General features: G+C 42.8%; 1 protein-coding gene across 2 annotated transcripts; it reads left to right on the top strand.

Moving 5' to 3' along the window:
* The first annotated feature begins 14,524 nt into the window (after positions 1–14,524).
* PRELID3B (PRELI domain containing 3B) lies at positions 14,525–22,209 on the top strand. 2 transcript variants are annotated; one of them, XM_021677793.2, is made up of 6 exons: positions 14,525–14,666; positions 18,439–18,607; positions 19,802–19,891; positions 20,278–20,348; positions 20,468–20,570; positions 21,975–22,209. In XM_021677793.2, exons 1-6 carry the CDS (start codon positions 14,635–14,637, stop codon positions 22,092–22,094), a joined length of 585 nt encoding a protein of 194 aa, XP_021533468.1. In that variant the 5' UTR covers positions 14,525–14,634; the 3' UTR covers positions 22,095–22,209. The 2 variants fall into 2 exon arrangements, with proteins under 2 accessions (XP_021533468.1, XP_044774498.1); XM_044918563.1 differs by lacking the exon at positions 19,802–19,891 and having other exon boundaries at positions 14,557–14,666.
* The last annotated feature ends 2,210 nt before the right edge of the window (positions 22,210–24,419 follow it).

The raw sequence follows: 24,419 nt of genomic DNA, 5'->3' as shown, positions 1-24,419 counted from the left end.
TTAATTCACTGAGTCTTGTAACACTTTGTAATTGAACCATCCTTGCATTTCAAGGATACATTTAACTTTATAATGCAATGCCTATTTGATAAGATTTTATTTAAGATTTTCCCATCTATATTCATGACATTTACTGCTTGTATGGAGTGCTTATCCTTATCAGAAGTGTAGTAGGTGTTTCTCTGTCAGGAATACTCTTTATAACATAGTATTATCTATTTCTTAAATTATTTTTAAAAATTCACTGAGATTCAGAGACTTGTCTTGACATTGTAATAGTTTTTTTATGACTTTCTGATTTTCCCCTACTGTTATCAATCTATAAAGATTTTCTTTGTCTTGCATCAACTTTAGGAATTTTTATTTTGAATGAAATTACCCATTTCTTTGAGAATTACAAGTACAGTAACATACTTATAGTTCTTTCTTATAGTTATTTCAATACATTTCTATTTCTGTTCTAATTTCTATTTTTTATTTTTTTTTAGTGTTTCTCTATTAGACTTAGCAGAATTTGTCTATATTAATAAAGTTTAAAGAATCAACTCTTGCTTTTGTTGACTTTATTTTTTACTTTCCAATTTATGACTTTATATTTTTATTTCTTTGTGTTTTTTATTCTCTGCAATAAGTTGAATTATTTATTGACTTTCTCTTTTTAATTTTAACAATAAAACATTTAAAGTTTTATTAACATTTCTCTAACCATTGATTATTTTTATGTAGTATATTATTATTATTTTCTAAATTGTCTGTTATTTAGTTCTTGATTTTCCCATTGTCCCAGTTGCTCTTTAGGAGATTATTTCAAAATATCAGAATAATATTTTTTTTGATGGTTCTTAAGACCTTTATTTTCAATTTTTACTTGTATTTTGGTTACAATAGCCTATAAAACCTCTGGTGAAGTTTATTCATTCAATTTTATGTAAACTAGGAAGTGATAAGCTTGGTAAGTGTTCTTCAAGTAATTCTAAAGACATTATACCTCATGTATAAACTACAGAACTTTGTTTACTTTACTTGTCATGGTTTTGATTATGAGGAATGTAATGCTCCCCTTATAACTGAATTTTTGCTAGTTTCTACAGGAAGTTCTTACATTCTTTGCTTTGTGTGTTTTGTTGCTATGTTATTAGGTGCATATAAATTGACAGTTATTATATCTTAAGTAGGTACAGTGTTTATCTCTGTATAACCACCCATTTATTTCACTTCCTATGTTTTATCTTGAATTACTTGATATCGTTATTGCAGCCTTTGCTTTCCTATTTTTATTATCATTGCCATATCTTTATGGAAACTTTTAGTTTTAGGTTGTCTGTGTGACTTTTTTTTTTTTTAAAGATTTTATTTATTTGACAGAGAGAGATACAGCGAGAGAGGGAACACAAGCAGCAGGAGCAGGAGAGGGAGAAGCAGGCTTCCCGCGGAGCAGGGAGCCCGACACGGGGCTCAATCCCAGGACCCTGGGATCACGACCTGAGTCGAAGGCAGACGCCTAATGACTGAGCCACCCAGGCGCCCCGTCTGTGTGACTTTTTATAAGTATGTTATTCATGAGCAGCACCATGTTGAAATATCTTTTAGAATCCCTTTTGAGCATCTTTGCCTTTTAGAGGAATTTCCACATGGTATTTTTCTTTTTGTTTTAGTTTCATTCTTTTTCCTTCTATAAAAGTTTTTAAACTTTTGGTTGAATTTGATTCACCTGAGTGATCGTTTTCATAGCTGATATTTCTTTTAAGACACTTTAAAAGCATTTTAAAAGAATTAAAGGGGAGAAGATCCCTGGTCCTCCCTGTATCATCATTCCAAAAGAGCACAGCATTTTCTAATGATATTTAAGCACTTCAAGTTTCCAAACTCCCCCACCATCACCACCACAATTAGCTCCCTTTTTCTATTTGGGTTGTGTTTTCTTGAGTTCTATACCTGTTCATTTGTCTTCCACCAGATGATGATTCCTATTTCTTATGTTTTGGTCTCAAGACTTATTATTCTGGTACAATATTTTTAGCTATAATCATCATATTTTAAATTTACCATTCAAGTTCTTTTTTGTCCCCCCAAAAAGCCATATATAAAATCATCTTACTTTCCCCTCAATTCTTCTACACAACTCCATAGTTTTCTGTCCTTTTTTTGAAGTTTCAATAAACCATAGCATTTTATTAATTCTGTTTCATTAAGAACTTTGAGAAAAAAATGTTCCCAAAGCCAAATCCTTCTTGTTAATGAATGCTTTATAAAATATCCTTTCTCTAAAGGTCACTATTTTTCTTGCTCCAATTATAGTATTAGTGTTCACATAAATCATCAGATTATTACCTCCATTTTTTTCTAGTACTTTCTCACCTATTCTGATGGAAAGTTTGTCCTGAGTAAATGATAAGCATAATTTAAACCTTTCTCCATTTAACACCAATTTCTTAAAAATGTCACACTTACTTTTAACAACTATAATAAATAGCAATATTAGATTAACTCTCTTTTTATTATTTTTATTATTTTTTTTAAGATTTTATTTATTTGCGAGAGAGAGAATGAGAGACAGAGAGCATGAGAGGGAGGAGGGTCAGAGGGAGACGCAGACTCCCCGCCGAGCAGGGAGCCCGATGCGGGACTCGATCCCGGGACTCCAGGATCATGACCTGAGCCAAACGCAGTCGCTTAACCAACTGAGCCACCCAGGCGCCCCAGATTAACTCTCTTTTTAAAACAAGTTTTGTAACTGGTAGTTTTGAGGCATTACTTATCCACTAGTAGTGTGTGTAGTAGTGAGAAATAAAAAAATTGTGGGAAATGGATAGCAAGGAGTGGGGCACAGAGGAGAAATAGTAACCAGGATAGTAACCTGTAAATAGTAACCAGTAAACTGTAAGATTAATAAACAAGCATTATTCTTTATTAATACTGGAATTTCCAGCATCGGTGCACCCCCTACTGACTGAAGTCCAAATGAGTCTGTTTTAAAATATCATTTGATGCATGTCATAAATCAATCAAGTTACTCAGGAAGAGTTTTTATTTTTTTCCTAAGAAACTTTGCTGGATCTTCATTGGCTATAGAGTAACACCACAACTCAATAACGTAACTCAAAGCTACTCAACACCTGAAAGAAATCAGTTTATTTATTAACTAACAGACGTTTATTAAGCACCTAATAGAAACTCTGGAAGAGAGGTGCCTGGGTGGCTCAGTCGGCGAAGCGCCTACCTTCGGCTCAGGTCATGATCTCAGGGTCCTGGGATCCAGCCCTGCCTCACACTCCCTCACTCCCGGCTCAGTGGGGGGGGGTCTGCTCCTCCCTCTCGCTCTGCTCCTCCTCCCCTCTCATGCTCTCTCTCTCTCTCTCAAATAAATAAATAAAATCGTCAAAAATAAAAAGAAACTTGGGAAGATATATAAATGACCAACACAGAATCCCACATCTTAAATTCTCACAGGGGAGATAGACAACTATATAGGAGCTTCTGAGCCTCACCTTCTCCTACTCCCCCTTCATGCCCCGCATCAGCCGTGACAAAGCACACTGCAGTCTCCAAACTGGCCATGCAGTGAACTTTCACACACCCCTAATAACACCCACAATCTTCTTTCTCCCTAGAATTTCCTCCTACCTCTTCCCTCCCCTTGAAAGACTACTTTTTTCCCTTCATGATCCAACCAATAAATCATTCTTTGAACATTTGAGTTTTTCCAATTTTACATTATTACAAATAATTTTGAGATCTAGGTCTTTGTCCAAATTCCTGGATATTTTGTTGCAGTAGATTCCTTCACTGGGAATCACAAGGACAAAGAAGAATGTTTAAGGTTCTGAATAATATTGCTAAATTGCTCTCCAGAAAGATTGTACCAATTTATACTTTCAACAGAAGTGTATGAGTGCCTATTTCACTTCACACTCACCAACTCTGAATAAGAGCTATATTTTAATTGTTGTTAATTTAATAGGCCAAACATGGTATACTGTTTTAATTTATGTTTGTTGGATCACCAGCACAGTTGAGCATTTTTCACATCTATTAACTATTTGCACTTTTTCTACCAATTGTCTGTTCATGATATTTTTATTTTCCAAAGGGTTTTTAGTGACTTTTTAGTAGTTTGTATGAGTGTTTTAATATATTAAGAAAACTAACTCTTCGTCATATTTGTGGTAAATATTTTCCTACACTTTCCTTTTAATTTTATTTCTGATGTTTCCATGTTTGTGAATAGTCTTATTTATTCAGTTGAATCTGTATGAATAATTAGATTTTTAATATTTATCTCTTTAGTCAGTCTCGAATTGGTTTAGGTATATAGCCTGAGATAATACAACTTTCTGGGTCTTTTTTCCAAGTATTTAAAGGACTGTCCCAAAGCTATTTATTTGCTAATCTATCCTTTCCCCTTGGATGTGAAATGCCAATTTAAATCAAATGATAAAGTATCATATATCCTAAGATTAATTTTAAAACTATCCATTTCTTTCTACCCATTTTTGTCCAGTACCTATTTATTTAAACATCTTATTTTATTTTTTTATATTCTATTTGCCCAGTACACTATTTTAGCTACTGTAACTGGATAATATGTTGTAATATTTGGTAGATCAAATTTTCCTCTTTGTCTTTTTTTTTTTTTTCAGTAGGCTCCACACCCAGTGTGGAGCCCAATGTGGCACCTGATCCCACGACCCTGAGATCATGACCTGAGCCAAAATCAAGAGTCGGATGCTGAACTGACTGAGCCACCCAGGCACCCCCCTCTTTGCTTTTTCAAAACTTTCTTGGCTATTCTCACTCATTTATTTTTCCAAATGAACATTGGAATCACTCCATCAGGTGTGATTGTGACAAAAAAGCATCCTATTGGGATTTTGATTGGAATTTCACTAAACTAATTTGGGGGAAATGGACAACATCAAAACATTCAATCTTCCTGCCCAGGAGCATGGTACGTCTTCCTTTATTCAAGTTTCCTATTACATTTCTCTGAAATTTTTATGATTCTCCTCCTATAGTTCCTATATATCTCTTGTTAAGATTTCTTCTAGGTATCTCATATTTTAGGTTATTTTGAATGAAAATTTTCCATCATTGCTTATAAATTATCTTTGCTGATATGAAAGAAAGCTATTAACTTCTGTATTTTTCAATTAATTTTAAATAAAACTTTAAAAGATCTATATCAGCTTTTCAAATAAATCACAATCACCCAAAGTAAAATTTTAGTAGATATACAACCAATGCTATGTGCTGATAAATCCTGTTAAAAATGTAAATATCTGAATGTATCCATGCTGAGACACCAGTTGGCCGATGTAAATAACTGAAATTATTTGAGGATTTCATCTTATTCAGACTTATAGTCAATGCCATTTGAAGAAATGAGAAACCTCTGAAATTACTTCTTACAGAAGGCATTTTCAACACTATTACTCTTAGTGACGAGACAACTCAGAAAAGCAAAAAGCCTGGATATGCAGATACAGTTTTACTTCACTGCATTCCACAAATTGTCAACACATGGGTTCTGGTACCTCTGTTTCCCCATCTGCTAGGTGTCTGAAGTGTTTGGAAGAAAGGCTTATGTGATTGTAAGATTTCATTATGATATATCAGCCTGCAAGTACTCATAAACATTTTCGTTGTTGTTCAAAGTAACATACAGACCATAAAAGGGGATGTTTTCTGTTGGAGCTAATGCTTCACTTTGCAGTCTTAGCCTCCAAGAAAATGTCTTACTTTCCTCTCTTCCACAATGGTTAGAGTACATGCATTTGTCGACTATTTCTCTGATGAAACATGGGAGTGGCAGGAGCAGGGTGGATGGCGGTCCATCTCGGCATTAAACAAACTTGCAGTACATGGGTAGAGCGGTATGCAGGGCTGCCTGGTTATTTTCCCATCAATCACTCAGGCACGTCTTCTAATAGGGCCGTGCACGGATTTACTAAGGACATATGGCTCAGCATTTTCTTCCCGGCCTTAGGCCCAGGCAAACAGCTGTTCTTTCAAATGAAGGCAGTTTGGGCTGTGGGCACATCCCTCCCTCCAGGCCTGCTCTGAGCCACCAGCTGGGCTCCTGCCCCTGCTTCTCTTTGCTCTGGCCTCGAAGACCAGCCTCTGAGACTGACCCATAGAGCTGCTGGGGTGGGGGGTGGCGAAGACGCGGGCACTTGCTGCTTCTCCCCCAGGACCCTTGTGCTCTTTCCAGCTTAAGGACCTTCACGGTGTGCCTTGCAAGTTCCCAGTTCTGGGAATCGTCCAGTTTCATAAGCCTGTCTACACTCTTGTTGACCCCCTTGATAAATAAGACATGGCATCACCTGCTGCTGGGGTTTGACTTTCTATCATTCCTTTACTCACTCAACAGTTGCGCTACTTGATGTCTGGCACTGTGCTCGGTCATGGCTAAGCAATTGACATATAGCTGGGAAGGAGACAGACCTTCTCTCCAGACTGTTCCCTCTGTCCAGTGCTCTCCCCAGAACGAAGATCAAACCCCTTCTTGCAGGCCTCTGTACCCCTCCAAACCTAAATGCTGGGTTTTGTTTGCTTTGTAGTCTAGAATGGTATGCATTCAGTTTATACTTCATGCAAAACTCACTTGGCAAATTTCCAACATGATGTTGGATATGAACAGAACTTCTGTTCTCTCGGTCGGTCAAGAAGCACCCATAAAGATAGAAAGGTCACACTCTTTTGTTTTGTTTGGGAGGAGGTAGGAGAGCAACATATGCTGCGAATGGGAGTGGATATCTCTATAGCATCTCTTCCTAAAGATTTCCCAACATGAGGCTCAGGTGCATCAAGGCCGCACTTCCACAGTGTTCTGGTTTCCATCTTGGTGCCAATAAGCCAGTCTAGTCTTCCTTTCATTAAGTGCCTGAATCAACCAGTCTGGGTATATCATGGCAACACAAAAGGCAACAGACTCCCAGCTGAGTAGAGGAGAGCTACCTGCTGGCCCCCAGGCACTTGCTGTTTGGTGTTGCTGACCCCCAGGGCTTTGGAAAAATACCATCCGAATATTCCTGTTGGACCCATATTCAAGAACCTTCTAATCACATGCTCATAAGCTCCTCAGTGTACCCCACACCGTGATGCTGTCTTTCTGTACTGGGAACTGAGTCTTGACAATGAACGAATGTATTTTTTTTGAAAGGGCCAGATCAGCTCTTACAAGATGGTTCATGGCAAACAACTGACTTTTCTTCCACCTTTCCATCCTTTTGTGCTCAATTTTAATACAATTCTTACAATATACACAGAACATCACACTTGTGCACAATGGACCTCTTAAGAAGACGGTAATAAAGGAAAAGTTGACTCTACCTCAATTCTCTGAATAGAATCCAGCAGGCATTCATCGCACTTCCGGTCAGGTGGAGAACATTCTGGCGCTCCCCCTTCCCCCCTTCTCACAGAGGGAATCAGGGTAGCCTGGCAGGTCAGACTCTGGGACTGCAAACCTTTGTGCGCTCCCGCGGCTGGCCTGGCCACCTACCACCCGGCACCCAGGAAGTGCATCACGCAAGCGATCTAGTGACCAGAGAGTTGGGCTGAGGAGCGGAAGCACCTGTGGCAGGATAGACGCTGCTGTGTCTCCACCTTCATTTACTAGCGGGAGTAAATGCCCCGACCTCCTTCCTGAGCAGGGCGTCACACTGGCCAACGAGCGGATACGTGTGATGTGCTCCAGGCTGCCTTGGAGAAAGACCAGATATTTATTAATCTCACAGTACTGCCCGGCACTCATTATTGACTGGGATGGACCCCGGGGGTTTGATCTTTTGAAACCGTGGACAGCTGAACAGCTTTCAGGAAGTGGATTGTGGCTGTAATTGTTCTCTCCCTCGGTGTTCACGCTGTTGGCCACTGAAATGTTGTATCTGAAAGGTCATCAAGATAAAGTCAAGCAAGAACCCGCCACACAAAAGGGAGCTGTCTGAATCCAACCCAGGCCAATATGCAGCTGCATTTGTAATTCTCTGTTTCCAAGGTCCCCTGTGGATGGGGGTACTTGGGAGGGGAGCCCCCTACAAGGCCTCATCTGTTTCTGAATTGGTCCATTTGCCTCCAGCAAAGATAGAGGACTAATTTGCCTCCAGCAAAATGCAGGAGATTGCCAAGCTCCACAGACAAAGAGCCAGCCTCTGTCTCCTTTCACAAACCTAATTACGCCTCCCAGAAAGGGGGTGAATGTCCGCGTAGATTGTACCCCCTCTCGCTTTTTGAGACAAGAGGCAAGGAGTTAATTTGCTATTTTGGCCCTGGTCACCAAACAACAGGCCGCTGTCTGGGTGACTTCAAATAAGAAATGTACTTTACAAGGGTTTAAAAAAAAGGAAAAAGGAGAAAGCTCCTAAGTGTGTCCACGCAAATGTGGCTCTGAGGCTTCTTTGGTCCTCAGACGCCGGGCGGGCATGAGGCCAGCACACCTTCTCCACCTTCCCATCTCCTGATGGGGTAACAGGGACCAAACTGTGTACACGAGGCGAACGTGAACGGACTGCAGAAGCTGCTCATCGCAGGGCACATGTGCCAAAGTGACATTTCTATTCTCCTGGGCGGGACCTCTGGCCAGGCTTATGATCTGCGTGCAGAGAGTCCATGCAAGGCAGTCTCTCCACGGCAGAAGTGCCTGGCAGGGGGCAGTGCCCATTTCAAGACAGACTGCCTGGTTATGGGGCGACCACTAACAAGACAAATCGATCCAACTTGAAGAAATGACCTTTAATTTCTCAGGGTGAGGAGTTACTGGAATAGTCAAAGTCCTCCCAGGAGAAGAGATTCATTTCTTATGATAGGAATTTAGGCATAACTTGGTTAGATACTTAGGTAAACAAGAGGCGGAGGGAAATCATATGGATAGGAAGTTCTGCGCAATTACCCGAAATCTTCAGTCGCTAATGAGAACGAAATCGAATTTGCCTCGAGACACTTGCCTAATTAGGAGTAACGTGAGATCCCTGAATTGGGGGGGTGGGTGCGGGCCTGGGGTCCTGGAGGCCATGGGCTCCTCCTGCTTTCTCCCCTCTCCCCTTCCAGAGCAAGTGGGAACCCCCCACCCCCACCCCCCACATGGGAGAGAAGCCACAAGACATGGGAGTTTCAGGCTTGAGGTTCGTAGGCCAGTCCTCTCTGACTCATTCTGTGGCCGAGCAGACTCTGGCTCTCCATTTGGTGAGGGACGCTCGGGTCACCAAGTGGAGAACTGGAAGTGTGTGCAGACCTCTGTCAGCAGGCCGTCCCGAAATGCCTCACATGCCCCTCTCCTCCCTCCACCTCTACCCTTTCTGCTTCTCACTCTGAGGTCTTCCTGCATCTTCCTCCTAACTGTGCCTCCACGTCAGTCCCAGCCCCGAAGAGTTCAGAAAGCCCCCATTTTTAGTGTATAATTGGTGCCCAATAAGCCCACTGAATCCACCTAAAACCAACACCGAAATTTCATAGTAAATAATGAAAAACAAAAAGTGTGGCTGAGGCTTCATCCTGAAAAATGAAATATAAAATGACAAGTAAGTTTTTACACACACCCATGCACATATATACATATATGTAGTGATGCAGACACATACGATTATGTATTTATGTATATGATGAGATACACACACAACTTAGGCTAGAATTGTTAACTCTATGCAAATTCCTATTACACAGAATGAATCAAGGGCTAGTTTTTGTTTCGTTTTGTTTTTTGGGTTTTTTTTACTATGTTCAGTTAGCCACCATACAGTACATCATTAGTTTTTGATGTAGTGTTCAACGATTCATTAGTTGCGTATAACACCCAGTGCTCATCACCACACGTACCTTCCTTAATGCCCATCACCCGGCTACCCCATCCCCCTGGGCTAGTTTTTACCACAACCTTTCCCACCAGCCCGGGAACAGCACCACACAATCCATTTGGACTTCATGGCTCAATCCAGGAATGGAGACCCTTGCAGAAATATTCAATGAGTTGATTTGTTTTCCCATGTGAGTCCCCCAGTCCCTAGCTATTCAAATGACTGCCTTAGGACGTGCTTTGTCTTTGAGATCTATCCCTTGTCGGTTTTCTCTTCTCAGTTGTTAACTGCCTTAATTCACACGAAGTCATCCCGACGGTTTCACGTGTGACGGAGCTCTTGTGCATCACCCTCCGCAACCTGAGGAAATCGTGCATCTTCTCCAAGAGTTTCTATTTCACTCTTGTGGTGCATTTTCAGCCATGGACAACCAGTGAGAGACTAACCAGCAAACACTGGGGCCCAACAGGTGAGGGTCTAGGCTAGTGTTTTCAGATGACATCAAGTTTGTAAGTAACTGGGTTTGGTCATGAACATTTTCATATTTCGATGATTCCTGCTTCCTTGTACAGCCACATTACAGCAAGGACTCAAAAAATGAGAAGTTAGACAAGAGGCTCTTAGTCCCTCTAACACAGAAGCTGCTATAGTTTGAATGACTGTATCTGCCCGCCCCTCAAATTGATAGGAGGAGGGCCTTGGGAAGGTGCTTAGGTCACTAAAGTGGAGTCCTCGAGAATGGGATTAGTGTTCTTATAAAAGAGAGCCACAGTGGCCCCCTCGGCCCTTCCACCTCAAGAGGACTCAGCGAGAAGTCAGCGACCTGAACATGCTGACATCCTGGGCCTGGGCCTCCGGCCTCCAGAACTCTGAGAATAAGGAGCCACCCAGCCTGTGGTATTTTGTTACAGCAGCCCGAACAGACAAGTTGTAGACACACACACACACACACACACACACACACCAATGTAAGGTGCATATTGAACGCCAACCGGAGCACCGAGGCAGAAACCAAGCACCGTGCTGGGCTCTGGAAGAGGCATATCAGCGAGGCACTCGCGGGACTGGAGTATTTGCACAGTCTCAAGATGTGAGTAAGACTCTTCAGGGCAAGCAAGGGGAAAGTGCATGCTGGCCAGAGAACACCATGTACGAAGTTCAAGGGTGTGGAAATGGGTGGCTAGAGGGCAGCAAGTAACTGATGCAGCCAAAGGGTTCAGTTGAGTTGCGGGATGGAAGGACAAAAGATTGAGTCCAGACAGATAGACTGGGCCCAGATTCTAGGAGCCTGGTAGCTACGGCCCAGGGTTTCCACACTGCCACACTATGGACATTTGGGGCCAGCTACTTCTTTGTTGCAAGGGACTGTCTCTGTCCTGGGCCCTGGGGGGTGTTAGCAGCATCCCTGGCCTCTATCTGCTAGATGCCAGAGCAGCCCCTCCCTATATATGACCACCAAAAAGGTCTCCAGACATTGTCACACGTCTCCCGGGGGAAATCGCCCCCGTTGAGAACCACTGGTGTAGTATAAGCTCTATGTGGATAGGGCTGGCTTCGAACAGGTGATCTGGGGCTATTTGTTGAATGAATAAGGGAGCAAAGGCAAGAAGATTAGAGAGAGAAAGAATACATTTTCTGAGTGCAGAAGAAATACGGAGGATTAATGAGGATACAAAACATTTTAAAGAGAAGTGGAGGCAAGTGGAGTAAGTTCACAGTGAATGCAGAGATCAAGGTCTTTGCCGAGAGGCTCAGAGGATTTGCAATTTGCAGAGGACAGATAAGAGTCAAAAAAGTATAGAGAGGGGTGCCTGGGTGGCTCAGTCGGTTAAGTATCTGCCTTCGGCTCAGATCATGATCCTGGTGTGCTGAGATCGAGCCCCGCATCGGGCTCCCTGCCCAGCAGCAAGCCTGCTTCTCCTTCTCCCACTCCCCCTGCTTGTGTTCCCGCTCTAGCTATCTCTCTCTCTCTCTCTCTGTTGAATAAATAAATAAAATCTTTAAAAAAAAAATACCAATTTTCTGTTGACAGTAGCTCTATAAGTGTCTTTGCCAAGAAGCCAATAGAAAAAAATAAGTAATAATGGGACAGGTCAGACTGGGTGAATTGTGAAGATGGCATGTGAATGACTCAATTTTGGAAGGACATGAAAAGAGCTGGGACCCAGTTGAAGTTGAGGTACATGACCTCATCCACCTGTTCTGCCGGGCCTGTCTCTGGGCCCCACCATCAGCAGTTCCCCGTAGCTTCATGCTCTGCCTGCCATCTTCTGCGAAGCCTGCCCCAGGGCCTGCAGTTCCCAGCCATGGTCTCTTTGCTCCAAACACCCAAACTTCACTTTAAATATCTTCTAGCTGTTTCTTGACTTGTGTTTGTCATCCTCAGCCGGAAGTGCCTTGATGGTTGGAATCACACCTACATTCTTCCCTCCCTCACCCCATCGTCCACTCCTAGGCACAGGGAAGGGTGTGGAGACCCAGGGATTGGGTGTCATCCCTGCGGTGAGCCCTACCAGAGGAATCACCTACTTAATATCAAGTCAAAGTAATGACCTGCTAATAACTTCCCTGTTTTTGTGACAGGCACAGTCAATGATACAATTTCTAGGTATTTAAAACCCAATCATTTGTTTCCTCTGCATGTTTCTAAGTGATTATCAGGGAGATAATCTACGTCAGGGTCTTGCTCTCTAAATCCAAGTACAAGGTGGTTTTATTTCGACCTTTGGGAAACACATAGAAAAGATACTTGGGTCCTCAATGTCCATCCTTCCATGCCCCCGTCCCCATCACTCACTCCAGATGCAGCAAGCAAAATCAATAGACAGATACAGTATGAGTGGAAGACAGGTGTCATTTCATTTTCATGGCTTTGAAAAACAGAAATCTTGAACTAGAGGGAAGAATAGCATTCTCTAAAATAAACAGAATAGGAATCCTGGATGGTGAACAGCTTCTCGGAGCTCCAGGAATAGCAGGGACAAGCTGTACTGTGCTGTCGGGTCCTGAACCAGTGTTTTAAACACCCGGCAACATTAACTTCGAGTCTTAATCAAGGCTGAGCCACTCTCAGCTGCCTTTAAAGCATTACCTCCCCAAGAATTCACTCCCAGTACCACAGGGCTTTTTTTAAGTCCTAGGTACCACAAATTGCACTTAGCAACTACCCAACCATATTATTTCCTTCCTGCCTAATGTAATTTTTCTGTTTTTTATATAAAGGACTTGAGCTATTTAAAAAAAAAAAAAAATTATCCTCTCTCCTAATTTAACCTGGCTTTTGTTTTTAGCAATCAAACGAGCTAGGAACAAGAATGAGGCAGTGCCTTGAACTGGCTTCTAAGTAACCAGATGTAAAGATTTTGCTCCACAGCCAATATTTAAAATGGCAAATTGTTCTGTTAGGGACAGGGGCAGAAGGGACAAGAGGGGAGGGAGGGCTTAACCTGAAAGCTAGACTCTGCACTTTGTCCGCTGGACAAGGCTCACCTGCATATGATGTCACATTCCATTCCTGCCTGCCCCTCACTTCTTAGTCATTTGCTCACTTATGCAACCAATAATTATTATGTAGGTATGGGGGAATCATTGAACAAGTCTGGCAAGAGCCTCACCCTTGAGAGCTTGCAGTCTAGTGGAATTTAAACAGATAAACTAGATGATTTCAGTAATTCATTCATTCCACAAATAATTATTATTTTTTCAATAAATAGTCATTGAGCCTTTACTATATACCAGGTACTGAAAATAATTTGAGCAAAATGGGTAAGATCCTTGCCTTCAAGCACTTATATTCAAGTGGAAGTTAAACAAATAAACAAGATAACCTCAGAGAGTGATGCATGCTAAGAAAAATGCAATGGAATGTTGTGATGGAGGAACTAGGGTTTGGAGGATCTCTAAGGAAAGGTGATGAGGGGAGCTCTCTCTCACGGGTGACATCTGAGATAAGACCCATTTACGAACTCAGGGCCATGTTTTCCCATCTGTTTCAGCTAGCACCCATGCTTCCTAAAACACCCTTCATTTGGGCATCGATTTCAGTGTCTGGTGTTAGTTTCTCTGTGTCTACGTCTTCTACCCACCCAGGGTCATAATTGCTGGGAGGGCAAGAGGAATGAACACAGAGCTGATCAGCTGGTTGGTTGGATGACTCTGGGGCCCCCACAGTCCAGGTAGAGACAGGCGGTGGCTGGTTGGTTGGATGACTTTGGGATGCCCACAATCTCAATAGAGACAGGAGGTGGCCGGTTGGTTGGGTAACTTTGGGGACCCACAGTCCATGTTAAGACAAGAGTTGGTAGGAATGTTCTAATGAGGTGCCACGAACATTTGCTCAACTACACAGCACAGTACTGTCCGTGTCGGAGGGCTTACTGGACCCGTCCACTGAACCCGTCTACAAGCCTGGCAACGCAACGGAACCAGCACGCGAGGGAGGCATGGCCAGTGCGCCCAGGAACCCTCTGGGCCTGGCCCAACTCTGTGCAGAGGTCAGCGCTGCCGGCGCCGCCCGCGAGGGGGCGGGCAGCCGGCCGCGTACCGCGCCTGCGCAGCACAGCGCCTACGCCGGCGGCCCCGGGCGCTGCCCCGGAACTGCGCCGGCGCATTGCGCCCGGCGCTAAGGGGCGGGGTTTCGTTGCGCCGCGCGCTAGGCTGGGGCAAAACCCGGGCCGGGATAGGGCGTGGGGCAGCGCGTCGGGACGTCCCTCGCGTCGGGCCCGACGGCGCGTGCGCGCTGCGCGGCCGACGGGGTGTCTGGGGGGCGGGGCGGGGGCAAGTGTGGCTTTTTTGCCTCATTGTCCCCTAGTGCCTGCCGGACAGCGCTCAGGCTGCCGGCGTCATGAAGATCTGGACTTCAGAGCACGTCTTTGAGTAAGTTTGGGGCGTGGGACAGGTCGGCGGGGCGATGGGGCAAGTGCAGAGTGGGCGGGCAGTTCGGGCCCCGAGTCGTGGCGAGGCCGGGGCGCCCCTCAGGAAGCTTCCAGGCGTCGGGCCTAGTGACGGGGGGAGCGAGGCCGCAGTACCACGGGGTCCGGGGGAGGGGAGGGGCGGGGACTCGAGGTCTGCGGCCCCGGCGGTGGAGAGAGCCCGGGACTTGAGGCCTCGCCGCCGCCCCGGCTGGCAGGGGGTCCAGAGACGGGCACTGGCAGCCTGGCCCCCGGGGAGGTCCCCCGGGCTGTTGGGGGCCTCGCCTGGCACGAGGTCCTCGACTGCACTCGGGGTGGGAGAGGCCCCTGCGTGCCACTTTTGGCTGTGCCAAACCGGGTGGGACGGGACCCGCGGATGCCAACAGGAAGCGTGGGCGTTGTCGGCAGTCTGGTCGCCCCGCCACCTTTGGGTGGAGTGTCTTCCCGGGTGAGCTCAGGCGACCAGGAGGAGAAACTTTTCTGGCAGCGCATGACCTGAGGAACGGAGCCTCGTTGCAGTTGGAGTCCAAGGTCCCGCTCTGGTTCCAGCATGCTGTGTGACCTTGGGCTGCCCATGTTTATGGGAGACACGGAAGACGGTGGTGCGTCCGGGCCTGCCACCGGAGCATGACTTTGAGGCCACGCTCAGTGACATCTCTTGGTTAGAAGAATTTCTTAGTAACACGGAAGGCCTTAAACCAATTAATTGGATGTTGGGAATTGAATCTCCTTCTGGGCCCGTGATTCCATATACAAACGAACCACGCGTATAAGCAGCCATATCATGTTTTTTGCGTAAAGAAACAGTTAATCCTAATAGTTAATCGAGGGAAGCACTCTTCATTGACCAGTGCGCCCTCGTGTCACTGATTTGAAATGTCACCTTCGGCCTAAACTCTGTTGTGATCGACACTTGAATCCATTTCTGAGCCCTCTGCTCTGTTCTGCTGATCTTGCTGTTGTTGCCACACTGTTTTAATTTTTATAGCTCTGCAGTATGTTTTAGCTTAACCATTTGATTTTTTTAAGCCATGTTCCCGAGGGCAGTTTTAAAAGAAGTAAACTCTGCATACTCAGTGAATCAGACACATCCAAGAGTCCATGGGGTCCTGGGAAGTACAGAACATTAAAATCAGAGGGAAGATTCCTTTCTCCATAATGCTTGCAGTCTTTCTGTAAATTTGTGATCCTTCTGATGTTCTTTACCTGGTAACAGTCTTTACTACTCTGTTTCAACCCTTGGGATCATAGGTGGCTTCTTGCTGGCAATCCTCTTCCGGATTTCAGTGCTCCATTTCTTTGAACTTTGATCTCCTTAGAATGTTCTTCTGTCTTCCCTAACACTCTTCTCCCTGCTACCCCTCCACTTCTGCTCTTCTCTTCAGTGTTTCCCTCTCTTCCCCTTCAGTGTGAATGTTCAAGGAGATTCTGTTAGTGGCCTTGTCTTGGATTTCATCAATGATTCTTAATCTTTTTGCCACAGACGTCTCTGAGATTTGATGAAAGCTCTGGGATCCTCCTCCCAGAAGATAGACATATTCAAACAAATGCTGGACGTGTCCTGGAAGAAGCAGCCGTGATCCTGATTCTCCCCAAATAATCTGGGCTTTTCAGTCAGGGTCCCAGCTGATACATACGTACTTAGGACACCCAAATCTGTACCTTGGGCTCCAGCCTCTCTCGAACTTCAAATCCTTATTTTCAGCTCACATGTCCTGTGGACTCCCCAAACTCAGTCCTGAAATGGAAGTTACCATCTCCCCTCACAAATCCTACCATTGCCAAGTGTTTCATGTCTTAAGGACACTACGGTCTACAACATCAAAGTCATCATTCTGTCTTACCCATATATGTTCAGCACTTCCTTCTGAGGCTTCACATATAGTTGGCATCCAGGTGAAGCCATTCATTGATTCCTTCAACAAATAGGAATGCCCACTATGTGCCAGCACTCTTCTTTGAATTGGTTACATATCAGTAGATTAATCAAGACATTGTTGCTGCCTGGCTGGAGTTAAGTATACCTAAATGTCCACCCACCTCATTTTCTAGGTGAAGATATCGGGCAGGTGGGTGAGGTTCTGCCTGCCCTTTGGTGCCATTCTGAGTGTCTTCCAGTGTGAGGTCTTTTCACATGATTACATTATTAGGGTTCAGGTTAATTGCTGGAAGACTGTTAACATTGCATTGTTTGTAATGTTTGAGTTAATTATGTTTCATAAAGCAGTCTTAGTTCAAGTTAAGTCAACACCAATGTTTTCGAGTTGGCTCAGAGTAAAGAAGGACTATATTACAAATAATACATAACCACCCCGAAGCTGTGTGCAATTATTAATTTTTTAGAGGGGATGGGGGGAAGAGATAAGTGCAAGGAAGCCAGATAACCGTGGTATATGACTAGATGGAGACAGGGACAGGGTTCATCTGATTTTCATTTTAGATAGTTGCCTTGGTAAGAGTCTGAGTGTTCGGCCTGTATCACTTCTATTTGTGGGGACTGTTTAGATTTATGAAGTAGCTCCCCTTATGTACCTGCATTGATTGCTGAATAAGGCTTGAGATTAAAAACAGAATGAGGTTCATTTATATAATAGCAAAAATGATGAAAACATTAAAAATGTCACTGGTTGTCCAGGGTACTGGGAAATGAATGGTGTTGAGATTTTCCTTCTATTGGCAAGAAGTAGTTGTCAGGGTTAGTTCTCTGAAAAGTTGAACTGGATTAATGGCATACCTATTTTGCTTTTGGAAAAATAAAAAGTAATGCTGTGTGGTTTATCAGTAAGTGTGGTTTGAAACATTATCTCCAGATCTCTTTTTTCCTTTCAACGAAGACAAGAGCGCAGATAGGGTGGCATCAGACTGCAGGTGGGCTCAATCACCTCTAATACTCATTGTCGTTAATAAGGGGCTCTTTTGAAAAGGATGGCTTTTGTACCAGCATCTTATTCACACAGGTTGAGAAGTGAACAAATGTACATCACATTTTGAATCATCCAAGCACACGGGCTTTTTCAAGAAGATAATATTAAGAGAGAACATTAGAAAAGAGTATATTAGAAGCGCCTTAAAAACACTTGATGGTATTGAGTGACTTTTCAAAACAAATCAGAATCACTCCTTTGGGGAAAGCAATGGATAAAGATTGACTGGAGGGGCCACTGTTACTTATTACCTTAATATAGAGAAAAATATATTTTTAATTTATAGTATTTAAATCAATAATACTTTGGATCTTTTTGTAATCCCTAAAAGAATTTATGGTGTCTGTAAGTTTTTACTTTTGTTACATCTTTATAGCTTTATGGAACTGGGGCCAGATAAAAGAACAAACAGTATAGTAATAACAATTCTTCCTGCTTGTCTTCATAGAACATATTTTTTAAAATACATTTTTGTGAATCAGTGATTCTTAGAAACAAAATTTACATGTGAAAGTGAACATGGGTAAATAGGAAAGATTGTTTAAGAAACAGTTCTCTAATGTGTTATAGGCTATTTATATCTTTATAGACCTCAGTTGTACCATATAGCCTGTGTGCTGGGAAAATACTGAATTCTATACATCTTCAAAATGTAGATTGAGCTCCCCAAGTCATCTTTTAGTCAGTGTTTCAGGAAATAATTTTCCCTAGTTAAATTAATTAAACTTCAACTGTAAAGAGTGATTTGATGGGTTATAAAAACAATTTATATGCATATTTTTCAAATGTTTGGTTTTTGGTTCATGTCGGCAGCCACCCATGGGAAACTGTTACGACAGCTGCAATGCAGAAATACCCAAACCCTATGAACCCAAGCGTGGTTGGAGTTGATGTGTTGGACAGACATATAGATCCCTCTGGAAAGTTGCACAGCCATAGACTTCTCAGCACGGAGTGGGGACTGCCTTCCATTGTGAAATCTGTAAGTGTGTCTTTATTCCTGTGGAAATGTGACTGCTGTAGAGAAGTTTTCTAAACCACATTATAATTTCAAATAGGTTGTGGGAGCCGATTCTGAATGTCATTTTTGCATCAGTTCAAATTGTATTATAATAAACTTGAGTTATGAGTGTATAATGAATTGGAAATATTATTACAGTCTTCATGAAGGCGCCTGATAAAACCTTCTGAAGGAAGCCAGCTAATGCTCTGTAATCTAAAAGGAGTTCTGTTCTGCTTTTCCTGCTTTGCCAGCCACTTCAGACCAGTAGTAAGATCTAGAAGCCATGGGCTGGTGGCGATGGTTAGCTGACAGTGGCTGTGGTCAGTGGTGGGTCATGACACTAGTTGAGGAGCGTGTTCTCAGGCTCTGCTGTGCCACAGTTGTTCCGAGGTTTGAGACTCCTCCCCATGCATTGAAAAACGGAATTCTGTTCAGTTACATGTGATCAGGCTTTAATGAGCCAATTTAACCAGCAAGAAACTGGAGTGCCAGATGATTACAATGTGAGAGAACTCTGGTATAATAAGCACTCAGTTGGGGAAGGTAGGTCCACTCAGAAAACTAAAGGACACATTTTTCAGCAGGAATGTCCTGATTGCTTCCTTTGCACAAACCACTGTGTTAGATAGTGGGGACACAGAAATGAGCAAGGTCAGGGGGTTGGCTTGGGTTCGTGCACAGGAGTGATGCTGGATAGGATGTATTATCCTCCATCATGCGATGGCCGTTTTTCTGTCTGGAGAACGAGGCCGCAGCACCCTCTCCCTCAGACTGCTCTTAGAAAATACTGACAGATATTCTCGAGCTCTCCTTTCTCCAGATGCCATGTTTACCCAAATATTCTGATTTCCATATTTCAGGCTCAGTGCTCCGTTGTCACACCTTGGCGGTTTCTGTGTCTGCTTTATACTGCAGGCGTTCTCCCTGGGCTGGTCGCTAATTGCCTCTGGGAAGGGTTTTTGTATCTGGCAGTCTCATCTCATTCGTGGTGTGTGAATTCCCGTTACCCTTCAACGGGCCTCCTTTCTGACCCTTGTCTGATTCCTCCTGTTTTTTACGAAACAGATTTTTTGGTTCAAGATATTAACACATTTTTACCTTCAAATAAAATATTGATACACTTGTTAAGAAATCCCTCTTCCTCTGATTACTAATTGTAAATGTTTTATTTAGCTTATTGGTGCTGCAAGAACTAAAACATACGTGCAGGAACATTCTGTAGTTGATCCTGTAGAGAAGACAATGGAACTTAAATCTACTAATGTAAGTGTGGGCTCCCTTTTGTTTTGATTTTAAACTAATAATTTTTGTCTCTTCTATAGTTGATGTACAGGTGATTATATGCTGTATTGTCCTTTCCTGCTCCTCACTAGAGCAGTGAGGCTACTTCTTGTTTCCAGGGGACAGCACCCAATAGCATGAATTTGGGATCATGTGCATATTACTATTGTAATGCTTTTGTTGTATTTATTATTTTTATAATAAAAAGCAGTGAATAGTGAGATTTAAGTTCTGTTTTTGCAGTAATACTGAAGTGCTTTATTTATTTGTATATTTACCTAGCAAGATTTTGGTTTGTGAATTAATTTTGCAAATGTTTTTCATCTTGGTTTCCAAAATGATTTGATTTTTTTTTTTTCATTCTGTAGATTTCATTTACAAATATGGTTTCAGTAGATGAGAGACTTATATACAAACCACATCCTCAGGACCCAGAAAAGTGAGTAAAAAATGTTTTGACAAACTTCTTGTACCGAGTGTTTTAATTTTTTTTTATCAGATATTTCTTTTAAAAAATGAAAGGTCATTCTGAAGCTGTGTGAATGTGTTCTGTTCCAGAACTGTTCTGACTCAAGAAGCCATAATCACTGTGAAAGGAGTCAGTCTCAGCAGTTACCTTGAAGGACTAATGGCCAGTACGATATCTTCAAATGCTAATAAAGTAAGTCAGGCTGCTCCCTAATCATTATTCCTGGGTTTCCTGTCTTGTGAAAGAGCTTAGTACTGAACGTGTGTTTGTCCTGGCAAACTGACTCTCAACCACAGTGCAGTGAGAATCCATATATGCAGTTTCTTGCACAGGCTCTGGGGTCTAGCACCCCGGGATTTAAGTGCAAGCCATAATTCTTACCAGCCTTTCAACCTTGGACAATTAAGTTAACCTTTCTGTGCCTCAGTTTCCCATCTGTGAAGTAGAGATCAGTTAGCCATCTTACCGGTTGGGCATGAAGAGTAAATGAGATAATATATGGAAAGCGTGTGCCCAGGGCCCAGCATGTGGGAAGTGCTTGGTGATAATGTCACTGTGTGCCATTGTTTAAAACACCAATTCTCAACCTTTTTCATTATCCCCTCTGCCCCGTAACCCCCAGGTTTGTTTTAGACATTTTTTTTCTCTAACAGCCACCACCACATGAAAGTATTTAACACCATGGATAGATGGATGAAAGGATAAATGTGCTATGTACATAAAAAGAGTGAGATATTTCCACCTTTCCCCACCCCCAACTAATTTTTGCCCCTTGGAGAATGCATGATTTAAAACAATTTAAGTTTAGAGAAAGAGATACTTAAATGCACTTTATTATAACACATTTAATATAATCATTCAGCAGTCCAAAGATCTTATAGATGCCTTTTCTGTACCAGAGGAAGTGCTAGGCTAGACTAGGAATACAGTAGGGAACAAAACAAGCGTGGTCCCTGCCCTCGTGGAACTAAGAGAAAGGCAACATTAATCACGTCATTGGGAAAGGAAAAGCACACAGAGATAAAAGTATTTCATGAGTGTTCTGTTGCGTGCTGAATGAGGGGCGCGTTGGTTGTTAGGGGTATGCCAGGAAGCCTCTCCAGCAGAGGGGCTGTATGTGCAAAGACCCTGAGAGAGGAAGCAGGAAATGCTTCTCATTTCCTCAAGGATCTGCATTAGGCACCAGTAGAGAACGGTTGAAGAGGAAGTTGGGGACCAGATCTTCCAGGGCCTCATACAGGATTTTGGTTTAAAATAACGGACCAAAAAAAAAAAAAACTGGGTTTGACCTTTTGTTCCCCCAAGAAGGGACCACTCTAATCAGAAATAAGGAAATGATCACGATCACTGAATTGAGATTTTTTGATAACATCTTTTGCATGCAAAATAAAAATGAGTTTATAGATCAATTTCCAGTTGGCCAAGGCATTTGATATTTGGTAAGTAGTATTAAAGAAAAATAAGGACAAAAACAATCCATTCTGGTGAGGTTTAGTTATACTTGTAGAAGCCCCTTGTTACTTCCTGATGTGCCATTTATTTGATACGTGCCTTTGCTCTCACTTGGTAACAATAGATGTGTTGGATTTTTTTAAGGGTCGAGAAGCAGTGGAATGGGTAATACATAAATTAAATGCTGAGATTGAAGAATTGGCGGCTTCGGCAAGAGGGAGCATAAGGACACCAATGGCGGCGGCCGCATTTGTAGAGAAATGAGGATGAAAGTCAGTACCCAACATCCACCCCCCCCAGGTCTCTGCAAACTGGCAATATATTTATTTGTTATTTAAAAAAATAAAACTATATTTTAGGTAGTTTTTTTTTTTTTTTAATAAGATGAAGAAAAGCTATAGGACTTATGATCAAAACAAAGAGGGTGCAGGGTTTCTAAATAAAAGGGATCATCTGAGAGTAGTATTGTTTGAAATGACCATCTGATTTTGAGGATTCCAGTATTTATGTGAAAATTTAACAATTTTTGAAAAGTACTTGGAAAATCATATTGGCATATTAAAATCTCCTTTAAGGTAGAATTGTAAAGCTTTTCATGCATTGGAACTCTACCTGGCTTTGGACCAACCCCAGAACAAAGCAGAGCCACCTAAATACATAGAATTACCCTGCTATGGTAAACTGCAAGAACTTGCACGAGGGAATGCTCTTTAAAAGGAGAAATTATAGTTTGAAAAGACATTAATTTGTATAAAATAACTTGTTCTGCTATAAACCACTGTTAAAAACCAGTGTTTTGTTTTGGTACTTAAATGACATTTTTGGAATGAAAATTATCACTAAAATAATAACTCCAACAAACAAAAAAAGGATTTTAACGTATTAAAGAGTACTGTATTAATTTGCCAAAGTTTTGTAACTTAGAAAAGGTATTACCTTCCTTGGATTTGTACTTTATGACTTAGTATGCTATACCGTGGGCTGGTGATGTTCACTGAAAAAATAAAGTCATTACTGGAATTTTGCAGCACTCTAAACTTAAACAGAAGAACAGCTGTTCACATCTTTTAGCATTTCACATTTGCCTAACTTATAAATTGCCATGTGTCAAAATCATGGCTCTGTAATTGCTAAAGCATGATATGTCAGGTTATTTGAATATAATTACTTTTTGAAGTAATTGTGACCACAAAACATCTTTTTTACATGAAGAGCTGTACGTCATTTGAAATTACTCAAACGATGTCTTTCTGAAGCACAAATCCCAGGTACTTAGTGTTTTTAATAATACGGTGCAACTGCGGGGGGTGGGGGCGGTGGGGAAGAAAAAAAAGAATAATAATGAGAAAAGAAGCATTGACCTAAACCAACCACTATGTGAATTGCTTTGCAGCTTTTATTTGTGGGAAATTATTTTGGATGCTAAGGGGCAGCTGCAATCTGAAAAACAATCCAGTAAATGTATTTCATATTTTGTAGCAGGCAATTAATGACCAGTAAATATCATCTTTGATACTTGCAGTTGTTGCATACAGAGTATTTTTGTTAAAAGGTGATTAGCTCTTGCCTTTATCTTAACAGTGCTAATGTAATAGACTCATCAGGTTTCCTGTATATGTACATAAACCACAGAAATAGTATAGCAGACTATTTAAAAATTAGTGTTTTTCTACTTAAAATGTTGTTTAGCTTAAGACTTCTTAGGACATTTGTAAAAGCAACTTAAATCCAGTAAGGTTTTTGACTATTTTTTTGTAACCGGAGATGGTTCTTACAAATGAAATAACATTTCAGTTAAAACGTAGGAAATATTGATCTTTGATAAAAAGTTGCCTTGTATAATTTCTGTAAATTATACCTCTTCTGAAAAACGTGTAATGCTCTAATGATAAAAAGATTTTTAAACAAATTTTTATCCTGTTTTTTTTTTTATTCTAACCTAATGATAAAATTCTAGAAATTTTCATTTTCCAGTGTAGTGAAGTAGCTGGTAGTTTGTGGCTTTTACCTATTGAAATCTCCGTAGACGGCAAGTAGATTTGGGGGGACTGAACTGGGACAGTGTTCACAGGTTCCCCTCGGACTGGGGGGCGGCTTACCCCATCTAGCATTAAAGATGGAAGTTAGGTTTCTAGTTTCTGAAAACTTCCTTGTAACGACGTGTTTGCTGCTCTCAGTTTCTGTTCAGTCACTGCTCCGTGTGCACACACGCTCCTGCGCCCCGGGCCCGCGCCCCCCGCCCCTGCCCGCGCGCTGTCTGGACCGGGTTCGCTTTTGCCCACTGCCCCCCGGGGGAGGGGGCGAAGTGCTCCACGCCGACGCCGGGGCACCGCTGTGCCCCCGGGCCGCGGGTGCGCTCCCGCCCCGCGCGGCCCCCAGCTGCCCTCTCGCCCCCGCCGCCCCGCCGGGGTACTACGGAAGCCCGCGGGGCACACGCTCGGGGCACCCGAGGAGCCAATCGGTGGGCGCGGCCAGCCGGCCCGCCCGGGGATTGGCACCCGAGGCCCCAGCCGCCCGCCCCCATTGGCTCCCGGCGTCGGGGCAGCAGGGGCTGCTCGGGAGGGTGGGCGGGGCAAGAGGCGGCGAGAT

This window comes from Neomonachus schauinslandi, chromosome 10 (assembly GCF_002201575.2).
Source record: "Neomonachus schauinslandi chromosome 10, ASM220157v2, whole genome shotgun sequence".
In the NCBI taxonomy this organism is placed as follows: domain Eukaryota; kingdom Metazoa; phylum Chordata; class Mammalia; order Carnivora; family Phocidae; genus Neomonachus; species Neomonachus schauinslandi.
Note: the sequence above shows the minus strand (reverse complement) of the source record. Positions and strands in the feature narration are given on the sequence as shown.

What these genes read in the sequence shown, in the direction of transcription:
- PRELID3B (XM_021677793.2), top strand. Translation starts at nt 14,635, where the DNA reads ATGAAGATCTGGACTTCAGAGCACGTCTTTGA. An exon ending in ACTTCAGAGCACGTCTTTGA is followed by an intron (nt 14,667 to 18,438) that starts GTAAGTTTGGGG and finishes TCATGTCGGCAG; the next exon opens with CCACCCATGGGAAACTGTTA. An exon ending in TATCTTCAAATGCTAATAAA is followed by an intron (nt 20,571 to 21,974) that starts GTAAGTCAGGCT and finishes GATTTTTTTAAG; the next exon opens with GGTCGAGAAGCAGTGGAATG.